The 18,580-nt window shown below is 36.8% G+C and overlaps 1 protein-coding gene across 7 annotated transcripts in view; it reads left to right on the forward strand.

Annotated features, from left to right (window-relative positions):
- SKAP2 (src kinase associated phosphoprotein 2) overlaps positions 1 to 18,580 on the forward strand; it is a 121,978-nt gene that overhangs the window by 74,133 nt on the left and 29,265 nt on the right. For all 7 annotated transcript variants that reach the window (XR_012628114.1, XM_074862213.1, XM_074862204.1 and 4 more), the window contains 3 exons: positions 7,444 to 7,568; positions 8,471 to 8,534; positions 8,887 to 8,991. Coding sequence is in view for 6 of the 7 variants with exons in the window: in XM_074862213.1 (XP_074718314.1) it covers positions 7,444 to 7,568; positions 8,471 to 8,534; positions 8,887 to 8,991 (294 nt within the window). In the remaining variant the exon portion in view is untranslated. The remainder of the gene's footprint in view (positions 1 to 7,443; positions 7,569 to 8,470; positions 8,535 to 8,886; positions 8,992 to 18,580) is intronic.

An 18,580-nucleotide genomic window follows, 5' to 3' on the forward strand; every position in this document is an offset into this window, starting at 1 on the left:
TAAGACAGGAAAACTGCCGACCTGCTCTTTTTCCATCTCCCCCCCCCTCCCTTTTTTTTTTTTTCTTTTGCAACAACCTATCAAGGCTGTGTTGTAACTTCTAATACCTATGCTCAAAGATAAGATACACAGGAGCATGTTCCCTAGCACTCGACAGGTTGGTGTCATGTCAGGAATTGACTGTGTTATACTGTGGGATCGCTTTCCTTTATGGATCTATACACAGATGCTTTGGCTTATACATTTACAGCTTTTGTAGGCTGCAGTCTTGTTTGGGGAAGAATAACTGTAACCTCATGATGTGGGAGAGGCACATGGTCCATGAAGGCACATTGTCCATAGGAATTGTATAGGCATGTCTGGACTCCAAACAGTAGCTCATGGAGGAAGCAAACAAATCAAATGCATGAATTTCTTCCCTACCTCCATGTGAGTGGTGCTGTTAGTGCAGAAAAACTAGCGCAGCGTGGTGGAAACATTTCATCTTGCAGATCTGGGGTGATGAACAATCACTCCAGAACTTGCCTTTGAAGAAGAAAGGTTTTTTCTAGACTGGTCAGAGGTACTTTTTTCAGCCCTCTAATGCCATAATACATAAAGGTTCCTGTTCCAGTGCAGAAGCAAATCTCCATCATTGTGCAGAAACTGGATACCAGAGACTGCTGTAGTTTTGTGGCAAACTAGTTTGCTGTTGAAACTGAGCTGTCGTCCTGCTGGTTCTGAACGTATGTGCTGCTGTTTATCACGCTGTTTAGCTGCAGATGTCAGTGTGGACGAGGTGTGCGATGAGACAATCCTGAGGAGATCTGGCATTTAGTCACTGGAAGAAGCTAAAACTGTTTTCACTCCCCCTATTACAGCCAGCAGTGGTACCTGCCATAGTATGCTGTCATATTGGGGCCCCCCTTCTTTTGCTGTGATCCTTGATGACTTGGACCATGTAGAAAATCAGTGTGTGTTCTTACTGCCTGTAGAATAGCGAAGTGTGCATTTGGGTGGCTTCATGCAAATTGCTGCCACCTCTGAATTATTGGGATGGCATCCGTCTAAACGATGCCAGTCTGCCCTAGCCTGTGCAGTGTCTGCAGATGTTTTGTATCATCTGGGCCTTGGTTTCTGACAGGTTTCAGGGCTGATTCACACAACAGGAAAATTCCCCAATGTGAACGTGGTTTGAAGAGAGACGGGGATTCCATACGTGCTCAGTCTTGCTGCCTGTGTCACATTAATGGGTAATGGAGTGCTAGTGCCTGTGTGTTGTGGGACGTAATGCAGAGAGGCAGCAGGGATTTCTAGGTCCTGCTTGGCTTGTTTTGTGTTGCGTCCGGTTTCAAAAATATACACATAGGTGAATAATCTGTGATGGATATTTTGTGTCTGGTGCAGTGTGTGTTTTGTTGGCCAAGGTTTGGTTTTCATGCTTAAATATTAGTAAATGTAACTGAATGCTAAATGTGAGGCTTTAGGATGCCTTTTTATTAGGTTGTGTGGATTTGTTGTTTCCAAAATACTTTCAATTCTTCTAACTTTCTCCTTTTTACATTGGGAAAGAAAGAAGTATGGAAGTCTGTAAGGCTAACAAACGCATGTAAGGAGAAGTTTCAGAGTAATTTATTCAGAGCTGAATGATGAAAAATATGAGGCCTAGTCCAGAAGAATATAGTACAAACTAAAGCCTGTGAAAATACAGTAAATGACTGTGTGTTTGTGTACATGTGTGTGTGTTCACCTAAGAGATTACAAGCATCCTTTTAACAGTTGTGATGTCTGCAGGCTAATGAATGTCTTGTTTCCCTGCTTCCGCCTCTATTTTCTTGTACATTTGGTTCAGCACTGGGTAGTGAAACAATATTATTTATCCCTGCAATATAGACAGGTCTAAGCAAATCACCTATATTTTTTTTCCCTAATCAATGATATGTGGAGTAGATGAAGGAATAAGGTTTAAAGGTTTCACCTAATTACGTGCCAGAAATAGGTATTGTGGGAAACACGTGTATATTTGTGCTTGGGCTGCAATATCTGTTGCCAGCATGTGGCCCACAACATTGCAGTGAAGCCTGTTCAAATGGCAGAGCTGGCTTGGATTTCCAGAAGCTTGCCTGGTCCTCCTTTTCATAGTCTTTCCTTCCATAAACCTTTTATAGTCCTTCTCTTTTCTTTGCTTCCATGTAGTTGCATCCTGAGCTGGGTGCCCTGTTTGCATATTGTTTTTCTGTATGATCTGTGCAGTTCCTGTGTGCTCAGGCACCTAGGTGGTATGGCTAACCTTTCGAACCTCAAAGAGCATGAGAAGAAGGAAAGTTAATTTGTTGCTTTATAAATGAATGAATTCATGGCTTCATTACTTCTTCCTTACTAGGCCACAATGTTATATGCCCTTCTGTCAGCAAACTGGAGAGATCAGCTAAATGTTTAGCAAGACAGTAATTGATATCATCATGGTAATTTTTTCCCCGTTAATGGGCACTAAAAATTTATTTCCATTTTTATAACTTGAAAATGGTATCAGCCTGCCTGCCAGTAATATGATGTTGAAGAGGGGGATAATTCAGAGGCTTTTAGAAAAGTCCAAGTTTATTTTTTAAAATAATTTTTCTTTATTTCTAACACGAACATGAAAATTTTGGATTTCTCTGACTAGTAAGGTAGTGATGGCCAAGCCACTGGATAGATTACTTCTCTTCATGCAAAGGAGGGTTTTTGTTTTATTTTGTGTTTTGTTTTTTTGAAGAACTTGGTAACTGAACAATATTAAGGGAGAGGGAAGCCTAGTTAGAGTTGCATTTGCAAATCTGTCCTACTGACTTGCCCAGGTTACTGGAATCTCTGCTGCATGCTAAGCTTGCAAATTTCACCTTCTAGGAGTGAGGAAAGATACACAAACCCAAATGGAAAGCTATTGAAGTATCATTTTGCTTTTAGCTATAGACCTCCATCTCTTAGTCCTCTCTCTCTGAACAACCACATAGGAAAGGCAAAAATCCTTGTTTAGTTTAGACTTTACTTTTGACAGAATCCATAATTGAAATCTTCAGGAATTGTGAATATTCAGTAGGACTTTGTTGTAGCTGGGTGATGGCAATCAAAGGCATCATATCTAATGAGTACTGAATTTTCTGCTATGAGAATGTTAAACTCAGACCTTGAGGGGCACACTTGCCATTGACAGTGTGTTATTTACAAAATAACTTTCGAATATAAGCAAATTGAATATAAACTAACTGGTGCCCTAAATAATGCATTTCAATCATTGTCTCAATTTCTTCATTTTTTAAATTTAGATTTTTCAGAGGACTAGATTAAAGGAAAGGAAAAAAAAAAAGCAGCTGATTGCATTTCAGATCTGCTATCTAAAAGGGAAGAACTATGCGTGCATTTGGAAAGGACTGTTCCAAAAGCTGGAAAAGGAATTATCATTTTGGACATACTGACACTTACTATTTTTAGAAAGCAGACATCCTGCATATGGAAAAGTATGTGAAACTACATTTAGCATGAAGCCGTGTAAACCGTAAGATCTTACAGGGTCCTAATTTCAAGATGAAGAGAGTTAAATTATAGATTCTAATAGTATCTATAAATACTTTATCACTCTCTGAAATCTTTCTGTTTGCCTTTGTTCCTTATGCCTTTCTTTGTAACTTTTTTCCTTTCTACTATCCAGTCTTCTCTGTTCTTCAGAATGCACTAATTCTTTTTACATGTGCTAATAATATGGGCACATTGCCTTAGGCCTCAAATTTACAACCCAATCATTTCAAGACCCCATTGAAGGTTTACCCTTCTTTGTTTTAAAAGTTCCCATGGACTCAGTTACGCAAGGTTACTTCAAAACCGTTTTTCTCTTCGTCCCTTGAGACTCTTTTTACTAATATAATATTGGCCCTGTTTCCGTTGTTAACAACATTTCACTATTTTTAGGATGAATGAAGTTTATATGTAAGAGAAATGTTTAAAGTGGCTCTCAAATTTAATTCAGATCTGTATTTCTCGATTTTAAATATAGTCCCCCATATTTATTTCTCTCAAATATCTACGTACTAGTTTTGCTTTTTTTTTTTTATACTTAGTGCCTGACTCTCCACTCTGTTATACTAGCTTTTTTGCAATTCTAACTTCTTGATGCAAAATGGTCTACGCAGACCCAGATTTATTTTTTTATTGTGTGCGTGGTATGGGGAGAAGGGAAGAGGAGGAGGAGATGAGAGCAAACAACAGCTTATTCTGAAATGAGATTTGACTTAATTGTGGAACAATTTATGCTTGATGATGTTCATGTTCTTTTTTGTTTTTACAAGACTGATAGTATTATACTTTTTGCAATTCTGTTCTATGTTGTTCTGGGACAACTTACGGATTTCCCATTGTTGAATTGCAAAGCCCTATCTTGAGAAAATGAGAGGCAGCAAGAATGTTATCGTTTTTCAGAGAAGTGTGTTCCATCTGCATGTGTCTCCCTAGTTCCTCGTAAATATGCTGTTGTATTCCTGCCTAGGCAAAACTTTGGTTCTGATTCGGGTGTTCAAATGAAAGTGAAGTCTCCGTAATGTAAATGTGCTTCCTGAAGCTACCTTTAAGGCTCCCACCATAAAAAACAATTTAAGTTTTTAAACATTAAGAAACTGTTTAACTCTCCTTAAAGCACAGTCTCCAGAAAATATTTTTGATATAAACAATGTAACTCTGAATGTGAAAGTTCAGAGAAGTCACTGTGGCACTAACTTCACAGGGCAGTTTTAAACTGACAGCCCAAGTCTGTCTGCATACCTATTTAGCTGCAAGTCTTTGCTGACAAATTAAGTCGAGATGATCACTGAGTCACAATCACAAGATAGCCCTGCCTTCAAGCCTGCTCCTGACTACTGTGCCTGGCCAAACAGCTACCATGAGTCATGGCTTGCTCCACGGTGATCAGGTGATGGGGTTGGTCTCCAGTCCTACCTGGAGAGGGGTATTCTGCAAGAGCAACTGGGATTTGTAGACCTCCGTTGCTTGTCACCATCAGACCATGCAGCTGTGCTGTAGCTGACCTGTGTCCTGCCATTCCGTATTTGTGGTGCCATTTCTCAGGACATACTAGGTCTTATCTCTGGCTTGCTGCCACAGGGAGTGTGAATGCATACTGAGAGTCTTTCTCTCAACTTTAATGGGTTCTGGGTCAGGGCTGTGAAGTGTCTTGTCTTAAAATTTCCTCGTGGTCAACATTTTTAGCATATACATAATGCTACACTGGACTTTTTTCAGGGGCACTTACTGCACAGGCAATTAGAAGCAAAAGTAGCAATGCTATGACTAGTCTGTCAGTGAAATAATATAGTAGCAAAGGATATATTTTTTTTGATGGTGCATACAGGTAATTTTAATTTAGCACTGGCACAGCGTGCTCAGAGAGATAAGACAAAGACCATATAAACAATAAAAAAATCAAATGCAATATGGATACCATGCACTGTGTTCCCCTTCCAAAGTACAGCATCTTTGTGTTTTAACTGTAATGCTCTTTGTCAGAACAAGTACCAGTACAGAGATCATCTGAGATTAGCTCTGTTAAAACTATATTACCATAAAAGGCATCATCCATGTCACAGAGAAGCATTCTCAGGAATAATCCAAGAGACTAAATTTGAATACTTGCCTCACTTTTATCTTGACAAAATGTTTTTACCTTTTGAACCTGGTGTTTGTTTATTCTGTCTGTGTGCTCCTATCTTCTTGGGATTTGATAAACCTCCAGCATGGGAGAGTGAGAAATTAATGTGTTTCATGTCATCTTCTCCCTGAGGTCACAAGTGAGGGAACAATAAAATTTCTAGGCAGAAATGAATTTAATTAAAAGGGGACCTAGTTAACCTATTACAAGTTATTATTTCTAATATCTGCCTTGGTGCAATTCCATGAATCTGTGTGCTGTTTGATATAGGGTGGAGTATTGAGCAAATATAAAATATTAGTACTGTATCTTCAGTACTTAATTAAGATGTAATAAAACTTACTGGGGGGGAAGGGACTAGAAGAGAAAATAGAACAGTGCCCTGGATTTTCTCATATAATTGTGTTATTTGGTATTTACTTGCCCTGGGTGAGAGTTCATAAAAAGGTGGAAGGACAAAGAATTTGTGTCTATGTGCATGTAAGATTACTAGCAAGAGTGTTTGTATGGTGACCTCCCTTACGTTCATTGATGTTTATGTTGCTGTGTTAGCCAATTTTTGCCCTCTCATGAGTGGAAAAAAGATTTGCTTTCCTATTAAATTTCCAGAAAGATGACAAAATTATGTTGAAAATTTTAGTTTTTCCTGTTTTATCTACTATAGTAAGTTTTCCCCTTTTGTTGACAAACATAAGCAATGGATGCTTGATTTCCACCTAAGTTTTGTTCAGCAATACTTAAAGTAGTTTTGCTGTTGTGCCTGATGCTTATTGTTAATTAATGCTTTTCTCTACTGTGGAAAAAACCCCACACTTAATGGCATTTTCTTTCATTTGCAACTGCACTTTGTTCTTTGTTTGCCTGAACAAAATGTGACTGATGATCCCTATCTTCGCTTGAATGCTGCACTGTGATCTACAGGAATTGCAAAACTGAATTGCTTTTACTTTTTTGGTTTGTTTTTAATATTCACTGAAACATTCCAGAGCTCATAAAATCAGATGTAGGGTTTGGTCTGAAGAGCTCAGAAGGGGAGCGCACAGGTGCCGCTTGCCCACATGTAGTACATTTAAACTCAGGCCTGTTCTAAGTGATACTTTTATAAACCAGATCCTTTGAAAAGTAGAATTGTCTTTAAAACAACCACATGGCTTTACATAATAAACTGTGGTAGGGCTCAGTACTTTTATTAGCTAATTAAACATTTGCTGTGTTGAGAGAAATGCTTTTGGAACACACACCTGAATTTACAACAAAATTCATTCTGTATTTCTGCCATGTGGAAAGGAGGCACATCTGGGAGTGGGTGGGAGAATGTGAAAAGAAGCTTTTCCAATTGCTTAAAAAGGAGTTTGAAGTTTATTTTTTGAGTGAAGTGGTTAGTTTAGGAGGGAGCTCCACAAGTTCTGAGCTAGACAGGTTTTCCCATTGGTTTACTGAACCTGAAAGAGACACTGATTTATAGGAAACGTGTCTTGCAAGTTCCAGTTCCTGGCTTTCCCTAGATACAAGAGTTGTAACATGCACTTCTTACTAAATAAGACCACCATCTGCAAACATCCCCCTGTGGAGTTCCTTAGGCATCCTACAGAAAAATGTACTTTTGCGTACATTTTCCTTTAAAATAAAGCTTTATCTCCAGAAGCATCACTTACTCATTTTGCTAAAAACCTCTGTTCTTTGTAAAATTAATGAAATAGAGAACAAAATCTGAATAAACGATAACCTGCTGAGCCACTTAGGTTCACTGTTGTAAATGAAGCTCTAACTTTGTTTTTTATCTCCAACAGACAAACAACAGAAAGGTGAATTTGCCTTAGAGGGCTATACCATCAGAATGAATAATAACCTTCGGAAGGATGCAAAGAAAGATTGCTGTTTTGAAATCTCCGCTCCTGATAAGCGCATTTATCAGGTTGGACTTCTTTATGTTGACTTGAAATTAAATTGATAAAGCCGTTACAATTCCAGTTACTGAATTAACATTTCAGTAAAACAACTTTCACTGACATCTTAATGAAAAAAGGAAACCCTCGCTTGCTTATATTGTATATTCATATATTAGGAAAAAAATCTGATTTAAAATATGTATGTATGTGTTCAAATATTATCTTTTTGGACAAGAGCAAGGAAATCTATCATCTTTATCTATTGGTCTTTTCAGTGTTAGCATTTTAATACCTATTGTATAGTATGTCTGCATGATTTCCTGGATGAATTAAATAGTAAAAAAAAAGTTAAAATATATATCATTGTTAAATACGCATTGTATTGGTCATGGCTTTGCAAGGAAATCTACATAAAGGCACATATCAGCTGCGCAATTCAGAGATCTATCAGCTAGACATCAATATGGAATGTAAGTTTAATAAGTTTTAAATATCTGAGATTGCAGTTGAAAGCCAGTTAATTAAGCTGTCAGGTAGTGTGTTGGAGTCTGACAAGAACATTTTTAAGAAAACTGTACCCAGCAGTCTAAAGAAATTCATGGGTGTCTTCTAATTGTCAAGGGCAAATTTTGTTCATCAGTTCTGGCTTTGACATTGATGAAGAGAAGCAGCTTTTTTCTGCACAGCTGCCAGCTGCTGATCAGAGTTTCAAATCCATCATCCTCTCCTTCAATTACGTAAATTTGTCAAAATTAGCTGTACATTATAAGAAGCATCCTTGCAAGAAAAGTACCAGAAGACATGAAAAGAATTACTAATGGTTTCTTGAGGAAGTGACGAGAATGCTAGTCCCTCTTTTTTATTGCTAATGAAATTGTAGTTGTGTTTTTGTTATTACTGCTAGTAGTTATTAATAAATGTTTAATAGTTTACAGCTGCCACTCCCAAAGAAGCAGAGGAATGGGTACAGCAAGTCAAATTTGTAATTCAAGGTAAGCCAGCCAGTAGAGCAGTAGCCTTTATTGCCAATACCGCTTAGTGATGGTTGTTCTGTCCATTACCATATCTGTCACATTTGTGTACTATTCCCACTGGTCCGAGTTTTGAATAGCAAGTCCTACTTTTCAGTCGTGTTGTTGCTTATATATGGCTTTCTTCCTCTGCAAGATTTTTGCTTTTTTCTTTATTTAGCTTGAAAGCTCTCCCTTATGAACGTTATAAGAAAATAAACAGAATATACTGTAAGTACCGGGCCATAGAAGAATTGTGTTTTCATTTTGCATAAATTTCTGCTTAGACATACTTTTCTAGCAAAAGTTAACTTTTACAACTGCTGTTACATAGATATGGAATCTAATACTATTCCTGAGGAGGAGGAAGAGGAATATGATGATGTTGGACAAGTGAGCAGTGAAGCAATAGATGATAGCATTTATGAAGAAGTTAAAGGTATTGTTGAAATTTTTTACTTTGTGACTTGTGATCGTTTTGTCTTCTCTGCTTCTAGTTTGATAACTCTGAGGGGCTAAAAGTAAGTGAGTAAAGTAACCTGATGAATAAGATATTTTAAGATTTCGAGTTTTATTATGACATTGAAAAAATAATGTGTCTTCAACCAGGTCTCTTTAAAGAAAACCAGTTTTCTTTAGCAGGGGCACCAAAATAGTGCAGAATGTGTAAAAGTGGTCCCAGGGGACTTTCAGCTCATTAACATTCTCTGGTATGCAATTTTTTTTTTTAATTAAAAAATTGACTTGCCTTACAGCTTTTTCCACTAAGTTGCCCATCATTTTTTGCTTTATTCATTTTGGCATTTGCATTAAGCAAAAGTTTGCTATTACTCCATACGTTATCAGCTGCTGCCTAACACATGATATTATAATCCTGCAAGAAAGCAATGTGTTGGTTTGAAGGGACTTTGGAGATGAACTGTAAATAAAGCAACATGAGTATTGACATTGTTTTGTTTCATATCTTCCAGCATGACTATGATAATACAGAAATTTTTTACTGTGGACTTTCTGATGCGGTCAAGTGATTATGCCTCTAGATGTCCATCTGTCAGATGGCAAAACAAAAGAAAAAGAGCTTGGCAAAAGCTCTTGGAATTCATTATAGACATTCAAGTATTAGGAGAAAGGTGGTTGTTCTTGATTATATTTCAAGAAGCTATGAAAAAATAAAATTTTCAGTTACTGTTAGTTAACAAATGATATTTTAAAGTGACATGACAATAATCACTCTGTATGAAATAATGTTCTGCACCCCTTGCTGTTTTGGGCAGTGCAATTATCAACAATAACTTGAGAAGAAAAATTAGTTGTGTCATGTGATGCTGACTAACATTCTGTATCTGTTAGGTTGAATATTCTGACCATTGGAGAAAAGAACATTTTATAGTACGCCTTGGTTTTCATTTTAAGGTCATTTAAGTGAACCAAGAGAGCAGACAACATGAGTGACTGGTGAAAATTATTATCATAAAATTGTAAAACTGTAGCTGCACTCAATTCTTTAAGAACTGTTTTTTTTTTTTTTATTCAATTTCTTTGAATTTTACCTAGACTACTTCAGCACAGAATACATTTTCTGCTGAAACGGGGTGTAGTGTGTCATGCGTGCTGAAAAATTCTGCAGTGCATATAAAAACTACATTACAGGGCTTAATCTTATAGCTAGAGGATACAGCCAAACCTTATTGCAGTGGTTTTTGGATGCTCAGGCTCTTCCAGAAGGTGATCTTTTATGCTTGCTTATGCTTTTGTTAAAGAAGCTCTAGCTATATCTTTTCTGAGCTTCACTTATCTTACCTGTTCATTTGAACAAACATTAAGTAGATCTGGAGCAGTAACACATACAATATTGGTAGAGGGTTAAAAGTAAATATATACTTTGAGTTCTGTCTTGAGAGAATTGCTGCCTTGGTATGATTCTGCAAGAATTTAGAGTATTTTCACTTACATCCCGTTTTTATGTCAGTTTTCCAGGAACTGTTGTCTCCTAATGTGGTTAATAAATCTGAAATGTAACAGAACAGCTGTCACAAAGAAAGGATAGCTCTTATGTTATTCAAGAAATCTCATTTAAGTTTTTAGTTAAATGAATTTCTTTCCCCATGATCTTGTAGTGATGCTTCATTTTCATGTTATCAAGTAGGGATTATCTTTGTCTCATGCTTTCTCCATCTTGTCCATTTGAATTGTAAACTTTTCAGGAAGGACCATCTTACCTTGTACGGTGGAGCTCTTAATTTTGGCTGTCATGTGTTGGCATAACTAAGTAAAAATAAAGTATAAGTTTACAATAGATTTTAGGTGATTAAAACATCTTTTTCTCTTCCATAAATGTGCTTTAATAGTCATTTGCTTAAATGGAATAAAAAACTTATGGCTCTGATACCTTGGAACAGTCCTCCTCTTCTTAATCCAGATCATATTGAAGAGTATTAGATGAAATACTAGTTGACGAATCTCACAGGAGTAGGCCTTATTTGGTTCTTGTATAGCTGTTCATCTAAACTTGATGGTAAAAGAGAATACTCCAGTTTGGTCTCATCTGCCTTAATTAGGCCTGATTGTATTTAATTCCAGTTGGCTGTCCTTTCTATTTTCCCAGATAAGTGAATTACTCCTTCTTCCTTTCATGGTCAAAGGGTGGAGCATCATTATCTCTGTTGTTACCTGACTTAATAATACAGAACAAACAAGGAATTCTGAATGCCTGTTCAGAGAACAGAAAAACTGAATTATTTGTACAGCCACAAAGCTATGCTAAGCTCTGGGATGTGGAAGGCAAATATGCTAGATCCTTGTGAAGAGGGAGAAGAAATTAATCTTCACTTTGTTTTTAACCTCAAAGCATCTTCATGTTAGAGGCTTCTGATCCTCTGTTTCCACAGATCCATTAGCTTTATAAATACTGAATTTCAGCTACAAAGCTCATTGTACCTTGTTATTATTTATTTGGTTATAATTTGCAGTTTCTCAAGTAAGTAAAATTTTGCATCTCCATGGTTCTTCAGTGTTTTTTAGATCAGCATTTCAGAAGCAAATTAAGCCAGTTCATGATGCAGTCCATTTGGTAATATTGGGTTTGGTATTTGAATAAAGTGTTTGGATTAAAAAGAAGACATGGAAATTTTTGCATAGTTTTGAAAATTGGGAATTTTTGAGAACTGTTGCAGTAATCAGGACTGACTGCTGTATTCTCTAGCTATCTCATTGCTTAGCTATGTTTTTTTCCCCCACTTGTGACAGGAGACAGTGTAGATGAATTTTCCAGTCAGGAGTGGATAGCTTCAAACCAGTATCTAGAATGGTAATAGGCTATTAGCCTATTAAAAGTATAGATTGCAGTGCATTCAATTTGTACTGTCTGCTGGCAGGAAGAGTGTGTTGATTGTTGGAGGGGGTACAAAGAGAGGTGGAAAAATCAATCTTTTAATCTGTTAACTCACATCTTTAATAGCACATGTAAATTCATATTTACCATAGAAGCACCATTTTCCTGGTTCTCAGTATTATTCAGTGTTTTACTGTAGTTATTCAGGTAGAGTCAAAAACATCAGAACTGCCAAAGATTTCCCAACTTGTAAAGCTTTCCTTGCAAGAATCTTCAGGAAAAGAAAGCTTTATACTGTTTTCAACAAACTAAGCTTTTGTCTTTTTTTTTTTTTTTTTTTTTAAATAAAAAGGAGGAAAACTTGGTTAAGCAAAATTAAAAATATTGTTGATAAAGGCCTATTTTTGCTTAGTTATTTATTTTCTACCTTAGTACACTTTTGCAGTCCACAGCTGGTTTTTATAAGCCATAAATAAAATAACTTCTAATACTGTAGTGTTAAAAAACTCTGTGTGTGTGTGTGTAGAGCTACCTAGATGCATAGAGTTTCTAGTTTAGTGGTGCTTTAAACAATGGAGTCGTCCTTGTCAAAAGAGAGAACACTTGCTGACTTTAAAGATGTCATCTGTTACAGTCCTTGAAGACTGAATTTTTTTATTAACTTGTGGTTTCAGTGACATAATTTTTAAGGGCCTTCACTATTGTCTTCTGTGGTTTCACGTCTGTATGGAACACATACCCAAAACTGCAATGCTAACTATTGCCTGCCACCTTGATCTTTTCTACAGCGTCAACTCAGTTTGTGTACAGTCTACAACACTCTTGAACAATAGGAGAAAAGAGGTGTTAATGTAAGCTAACATACATATTAATTTTCAATCTTGTGTTGTCTTTTTTTCCTTCTTTTCTCTTTCTGCTCACAAACTTGTATTATAGCAGTAGTTTCCATGGTGTAAAGTATAGTTTCCATTAAAATGATCCTAAAGATAAGGTTTGATTCTTACTTTGGTTGTGCTTAGTTGGTGCATAGAGATAAAAAGCTGCCCTTAAAGAATAGGTGATGTTAGAAATCCCAAAGTAATGTGATGTGACACAAGGCTGGCATTGTTGGCTTTGTGCCACCTTTTCTCAGCTTGGCCATAACACGGAGAACTTTTGTGTGAGAGAGGTAAGGACACTGAAATTCAGTGCTGTGGTGATTTCTAGTCAAGGACACTGCTGTGAACTAACCCAGCCAACAACTTCCGTCAGTTCTTAGTTTGTTGTAAATTAAATTTGAGGATTGATTCAATCTCTGATTATGCCAAGGATCATGGGAATGGAAAGCTTGCTTTTGTCTTTTGATTCCCACTCTCAGTCCTCTGCCAAACCGTTTGGTCAAGACCAGATATCTGGCCAACAGTTCTGTTTTGCAGTGTAGTTGGAAGCTTATCTAGGGAAACTCTAAGGCAAAGCTCAGGGAAAGCTAAGAAATGTCGTAGGTTTTATGCAATAGGAAGTGTGCTATGCAAAGAAACACTTTTTAATGTTTTAAACAAAGTCTTTTAAGTAGTTTTAAAATTATACTGATATTGTTTCAGAACTTATTTCAGACATTGAGTATGAAGGTAGGGAATGATCATGGTGTTTCTGTCTTATGGTTGTCTCTTTAAGCAGCTTTGTTGCTTTAATTTTTTCTGACAGTTAAGGAGCATAACTTAATACCATCCTCATCCTCTCTCTTTGCTGGATTGCTTGAGCTTTAAAAAAGCAAATTGTTTTTATGATGTTGTACCCTTTTCATGAGCATGGAGGGGGAAAAAAAGAATGTGATCTCTCATTTACCTCTTCTTGGGAAGAAGGAAGTAATGATTATGTAGTGAAATTTGAGTGTAAGTTTGATCCATCACTCATGAACACCGACTCATAACAAATTTTTGTGTTCTCAAAATGTAGTGTCAGATGTATTGACTTTTTGGCACTAGAGGTGAAGATTTCACAGTGTTGTGTTAATGAAATGCCTTTTCAGGAGACCTTTGCTTATTTTAGAGTTTTCAATATATCACAGTCAGGGTCTGTGGGCCCAACATAGTGTTTGGTGTCAAGCAGTCCCAGTTGTGGATTACAGCTGTATAATCAGTTCCTAAAGCCAGATAGCTAAAATGAAGAAACTGTTAACTGGTTGTTGTAAACCAGAGCAGTAGGTTTAAGACAGCAGAGACACAGGTAATTATGGACTCTGAGATATTACCTGTGATCATTGCTGTTAAGTCAGTATATTACATATCCTGGTATATTGTCCAAATTCTTCGCAGTGTTTGTTGTTTGCCTCAAGTAGATAGGGAATTCTTTACTTCTTGTCCACAGAAGTTGTATATAATGCTGATGTGCTATCATTTTTTAATTTTAATTTTTCCACAGAAAGAATTCTAAGTGCTTTTAATTAGTAAATGAAGTGATTTCGAAGTATAAAGTATAAGTTGGGTCTGGAAGGTTTGAAGCTGAAAAGACTGGATGTAAGACCAACATTTTTGAAGATAGTACTAAAGATGAGTTTCCAAAGTAATTACTGAAAGTGTTTTGAATAATTTCCATTAAAACACCTATCAGATTCAAGAACACAGCAAGGGATTTTTTTTCCTTTTAAAGCAGTGAGAATAGGTCATTCTTCAAAACTATTTTTTCAAAGATTGGATCTCAGTGTTGTTAAGAAATTAATATTTTTCACTTGTTTGGTCATTGCATTATTTTTATATGTGGAGTATTTTTGCCCATAATATCTTGCTGATAGGTGGAGAACAAGAATAAGGAGAAGGGGATGCTACAGGGCTTACTCAGTTTGCTGTAAATTGAAAGTAATTAAAATAATACAGACATAAACTACCTTTTGGTGTCAGGGAGTAGTAAAGATTTTTTTTCTTTCCAAGATGTGTGATTTTGTTGTCTTGATCACTGGGATTTGGGGTCTACTAAGTGTCTTTGATTATATGCCAGAAATAATTGAAAAAAGTCTCTTTCAAGTGTATATTGCTGAATCCCAACTTCTATGATGAAATGGAGCTGTGTCTGAAATCTCCAACGTTCTGGTTTTGAGGCAGTATGCTCATAGGATTTATATACACTTTGGAGTGTCCTTCAGCTATCACTAAATGCTCACGAGACATGAGTTATGAATCCAGACAAGTTGTATTTAAAGACATTGCATCCAGAAAGTGGTTAGGAACTTGATACCTGGACCTTAGCTTTTGTTTGCCACAAGAGCTTGGGCTTTATTTTCAATTAATGTAATCCTACATCTAAAGAGGGAACCTTTTCTTTCTATTGGTTAGGTGTCAGTGATGGAAGAGGAGGTAAGACAATCTGGTGTAGCTGAAAAGAATGAGATGTCCATTGAGTGGGAAGTAGCAAGTCTTTGGGAGGCAAAATAGGATTCACAGGCTCTTTTGTGTTTCTTCTAAAGTGAATATAAAGTGGTGGTCTGTGAACAACAGGTGTCCCATAGCTGTCAGGAAGCCTACTGTCTGTGATGCAATTTAACCTCTGTTCCCCATCACACACGTGTTCACAAACATGCAAGTGAGGAGGCCAATAAAAATGAAATAGTAACTTGAGTATTCATATTTAGTCTGATTTACATGTGGGGGATGTATTCACTGATTGGACTTGGAGTGGGGTTGTCTACTGAGAAATTATCTTAGAAAAGAGTATTCTTTATTTATTAATATACTTCAGCTGCATAAAATTTGGTCAGCCATGAGATTCAAAGCAGTTAATTACAATACCTACAGTAAATGGGAAACATGTGCTATTAAGTTTAGGTATTTATTCTCCTCTCTTTGAACTGTGTGCAAGACTTCATAGTTTTCACGTATTTCAGACTTCATAGGATTCAGAGTTTACAAGTGGAGAAAATAGAAGGAACCTTCCTGAAGTTGTGGTCAACTGTTACAACAAAACGACAGAGTTTATGTTGGAAAGGCTGTGTTTAACAAAGTCTTGGGTTAGCAAAGGCTGAATGTTATTTCTGTATTTCAGAGATTAGAAAAAAAGAAAAAAGAACAATGTCCTAAAGCCCAATCAGACAAAAAAAAATTCTCCCCACCCAATAAACCAGGAATGGATTGTTAAATTTGCATTGTCTAATTGGCATTACGGAGCTTATTTACTTAAAATTAGAAGACATAACTTAATATTATCTAAAAAGGAAGCATTTTTAATCATGCATTTTTATGTTTAAAGAACTCTTTCAAAGACCAATTAGCACACAACTCATTGAAATACTTACTGAAATAAGACATTTTATTGCAAGTACGGATCAATCATTTTTATACTATTTTCTGTGCACCAGCACTAAACAACGTTTGACACTATTGATTTGTAAAACCAATCTGATGTGAACAGTATGTGACAGAAGTTTGTTATTAAGAGATAGAATCCTGTCTCAGAAAAGCTTGTCATCCTGGTGAGACAAAATCACATAAAGTAATTTTACTTGTAGCATAGTTTTTTCAGTATTGACTCTGTTTCTGAAAGCTGGCATCATGTTAAATGTGAATAGAGCTTCATTTATACATGCATGTCTTCAGTGGGTTATGGACCCAAAGTTCATCCTTTTGACAGCAAAGTAGCTTTCTTTGGTAGCACTGTTTTTATGTAATTAAAAAGCAGTGCAATAATTCTAATGCAAAGCATTCAGAAGAAATGTCTTGGTGTGTGAGATAGTTTATTAACCATAAATTTGAGGAATTGCTGTAGTTTAACAAGTTCAAAGCAAAATGTCAATTGTATTATGTATATTTATGAAAATAGAAATGTTGGGCTTGCACTACTGCTTGGGTATAACTGTGATGAATACTATATAGATAGATCAAGGAACCTTTACTTTTTGAATTTGTGATGAATGACTGCATATCAGGCTATTAAAACCATTAGGTAGAGTTTTTTGAGAAACAAGAGCAACCAGAGGTTATATGGTGCCTCAGGCTATCGCTTCTCAACTTTTCTGGTTTCCACAAGGTAGCTATTAAAGAACCATAATTTATACAATGGGATTCTCAAATAAGACCCAGCAAGGTGGGCTTTAAAGGCTGAATTAATCACTCTGTTACTGTAGATACAAATCTCTTATTTGAATTTTTCAGCCTTAAGAAAGGCATCAGCATAAATCGTTCTGTATATGTCTTTTCTTCTTAGTGCGCTTTTTATCTGCTACTCACTTTCCTTTCCACTCTCCTCAAAATGGAGAAAATAGCCAAACAATATACTACTAATTAACCAGAGCTTCATGAATTTGTGATTTGCTTGTGTGCTACAGTGTACTGTGTTTGCAATGGATGTCATCTTTAATTTATACATATACACAGAAGGCAACATAGGAAAAGGCGGCCTGTTTCCTTGACTTGGCTGCTGCTCCTGGGCTGGGTAGGAGTCTTTGAAAGAAGCAGGTTGGTTGCTCCTAGGAAAGGAAAATGGTCAGCAGGGTACATCTTCCAGACCACACAGTGGACCAGGCAGTGAGGGCAAGATGCAGCAGTCTGCTGTGACCTAGAGTAGAGAGAGGGATGCTCCAGGGATGTGCAGGGTGCAGGTACACAGATAAGCTTCAGCAGTGAAGGGAAGAATGTTTTCTTAAGAAGCCAGAAGAGACTGAGGAAGGTTTTAGGCAAGTCAGTGAGATCTAGATTAGATAGCAAGGTAGGAGGAAAATTTTCTCATCCAAAAAGGGGATGGTTGGCACAGGGGATATTTTGTTTCAGTCCTTTTTTGAAGTCTACTTTTTCCTAACAGATCTTGGTTTCCTTCAGCTAAAAACTCTTGATTGTGTTCTAATGAAAACTATTTTAAGATCTTGGGAACTTTCAATATCCTTAAGGAAGAGGTTCCAGTACTTCTGTCTTTGGTTTGTGGAAGGGTTTTGTTTTAGCAGGCTGTAACAATTATTCTGTCCTTGAATCCTGAAGGCAACAGTGAGTAAAACTGGGAATTAACGGAAAGAATCTCATTTTCAAAACAAAGCACTGTCTACAGAAAAGCCTGTGAATCCTACCATGAGGGTCATCCTTTCATTGTCCTGGAATATACTAACTGAATCTATACTTGCTTCCATAGTTGTCTCAAATTTATTTCCTTCAGAAGTGAGGCATCTCCATTACCAATTGTTGAACAGTAGTTTCAGATAATTCAATAAACAAAAGTTCAAGATGAACATGATTTCTATACAGGTCATAAGACCCAATTTCTGGTTAAATTGCCTAGCTCAGGCCTACAAATCATGGCTCTTACAGTGCAACTAGGACTGTGTTGTGTCTCTGGCATGAGAGCTGAGTAATCCAAAGTACCGGCTGCAAGGGAATTCAAGTAATCTGGGACTCTGGGGGCCCTGGGTTTTTCTGAGATCCAGCTGCATGCCAGTCCCACAGTAACATGGTGAGATGCCTGGGGAGCAGTTGTCATCTGCTTATGAACTATTTCCAGATCCCTGCTGTCCTACCTCACCTCTTTGAGGTGCATCATGGTATGTAGCATGTAGGTCTAGTAAGACCTTACATCCAGAGTTGCTGGTCCCACTCTGGACCTAATGTATGAGAACGAGGGAATGGGATGGTATTTGTAGACACAAATGTTACCCAAAATGTGGTATGTGTAAGCAGTTCACGTTGCAGCTATAATTCTCTGCTTATTTCTGATTTAACCTGATTTTTGTTTACTAGTGAATCAT

The sequence above is a fragment of the Strix uralensis genome, chromosome 1, assembly GCF_047716275.1.
Source record: "Strix uralensis isolate ZFMK-TIS-50842 chromosome 1, bStrUra1, whole genome shotgun sequence".
Classification (NCBI taxonomy): Eukaryota; Metazoa; Chordata; class Aves; order Strigiformes; family Strigidae; genus Strix; species Strix uralensis.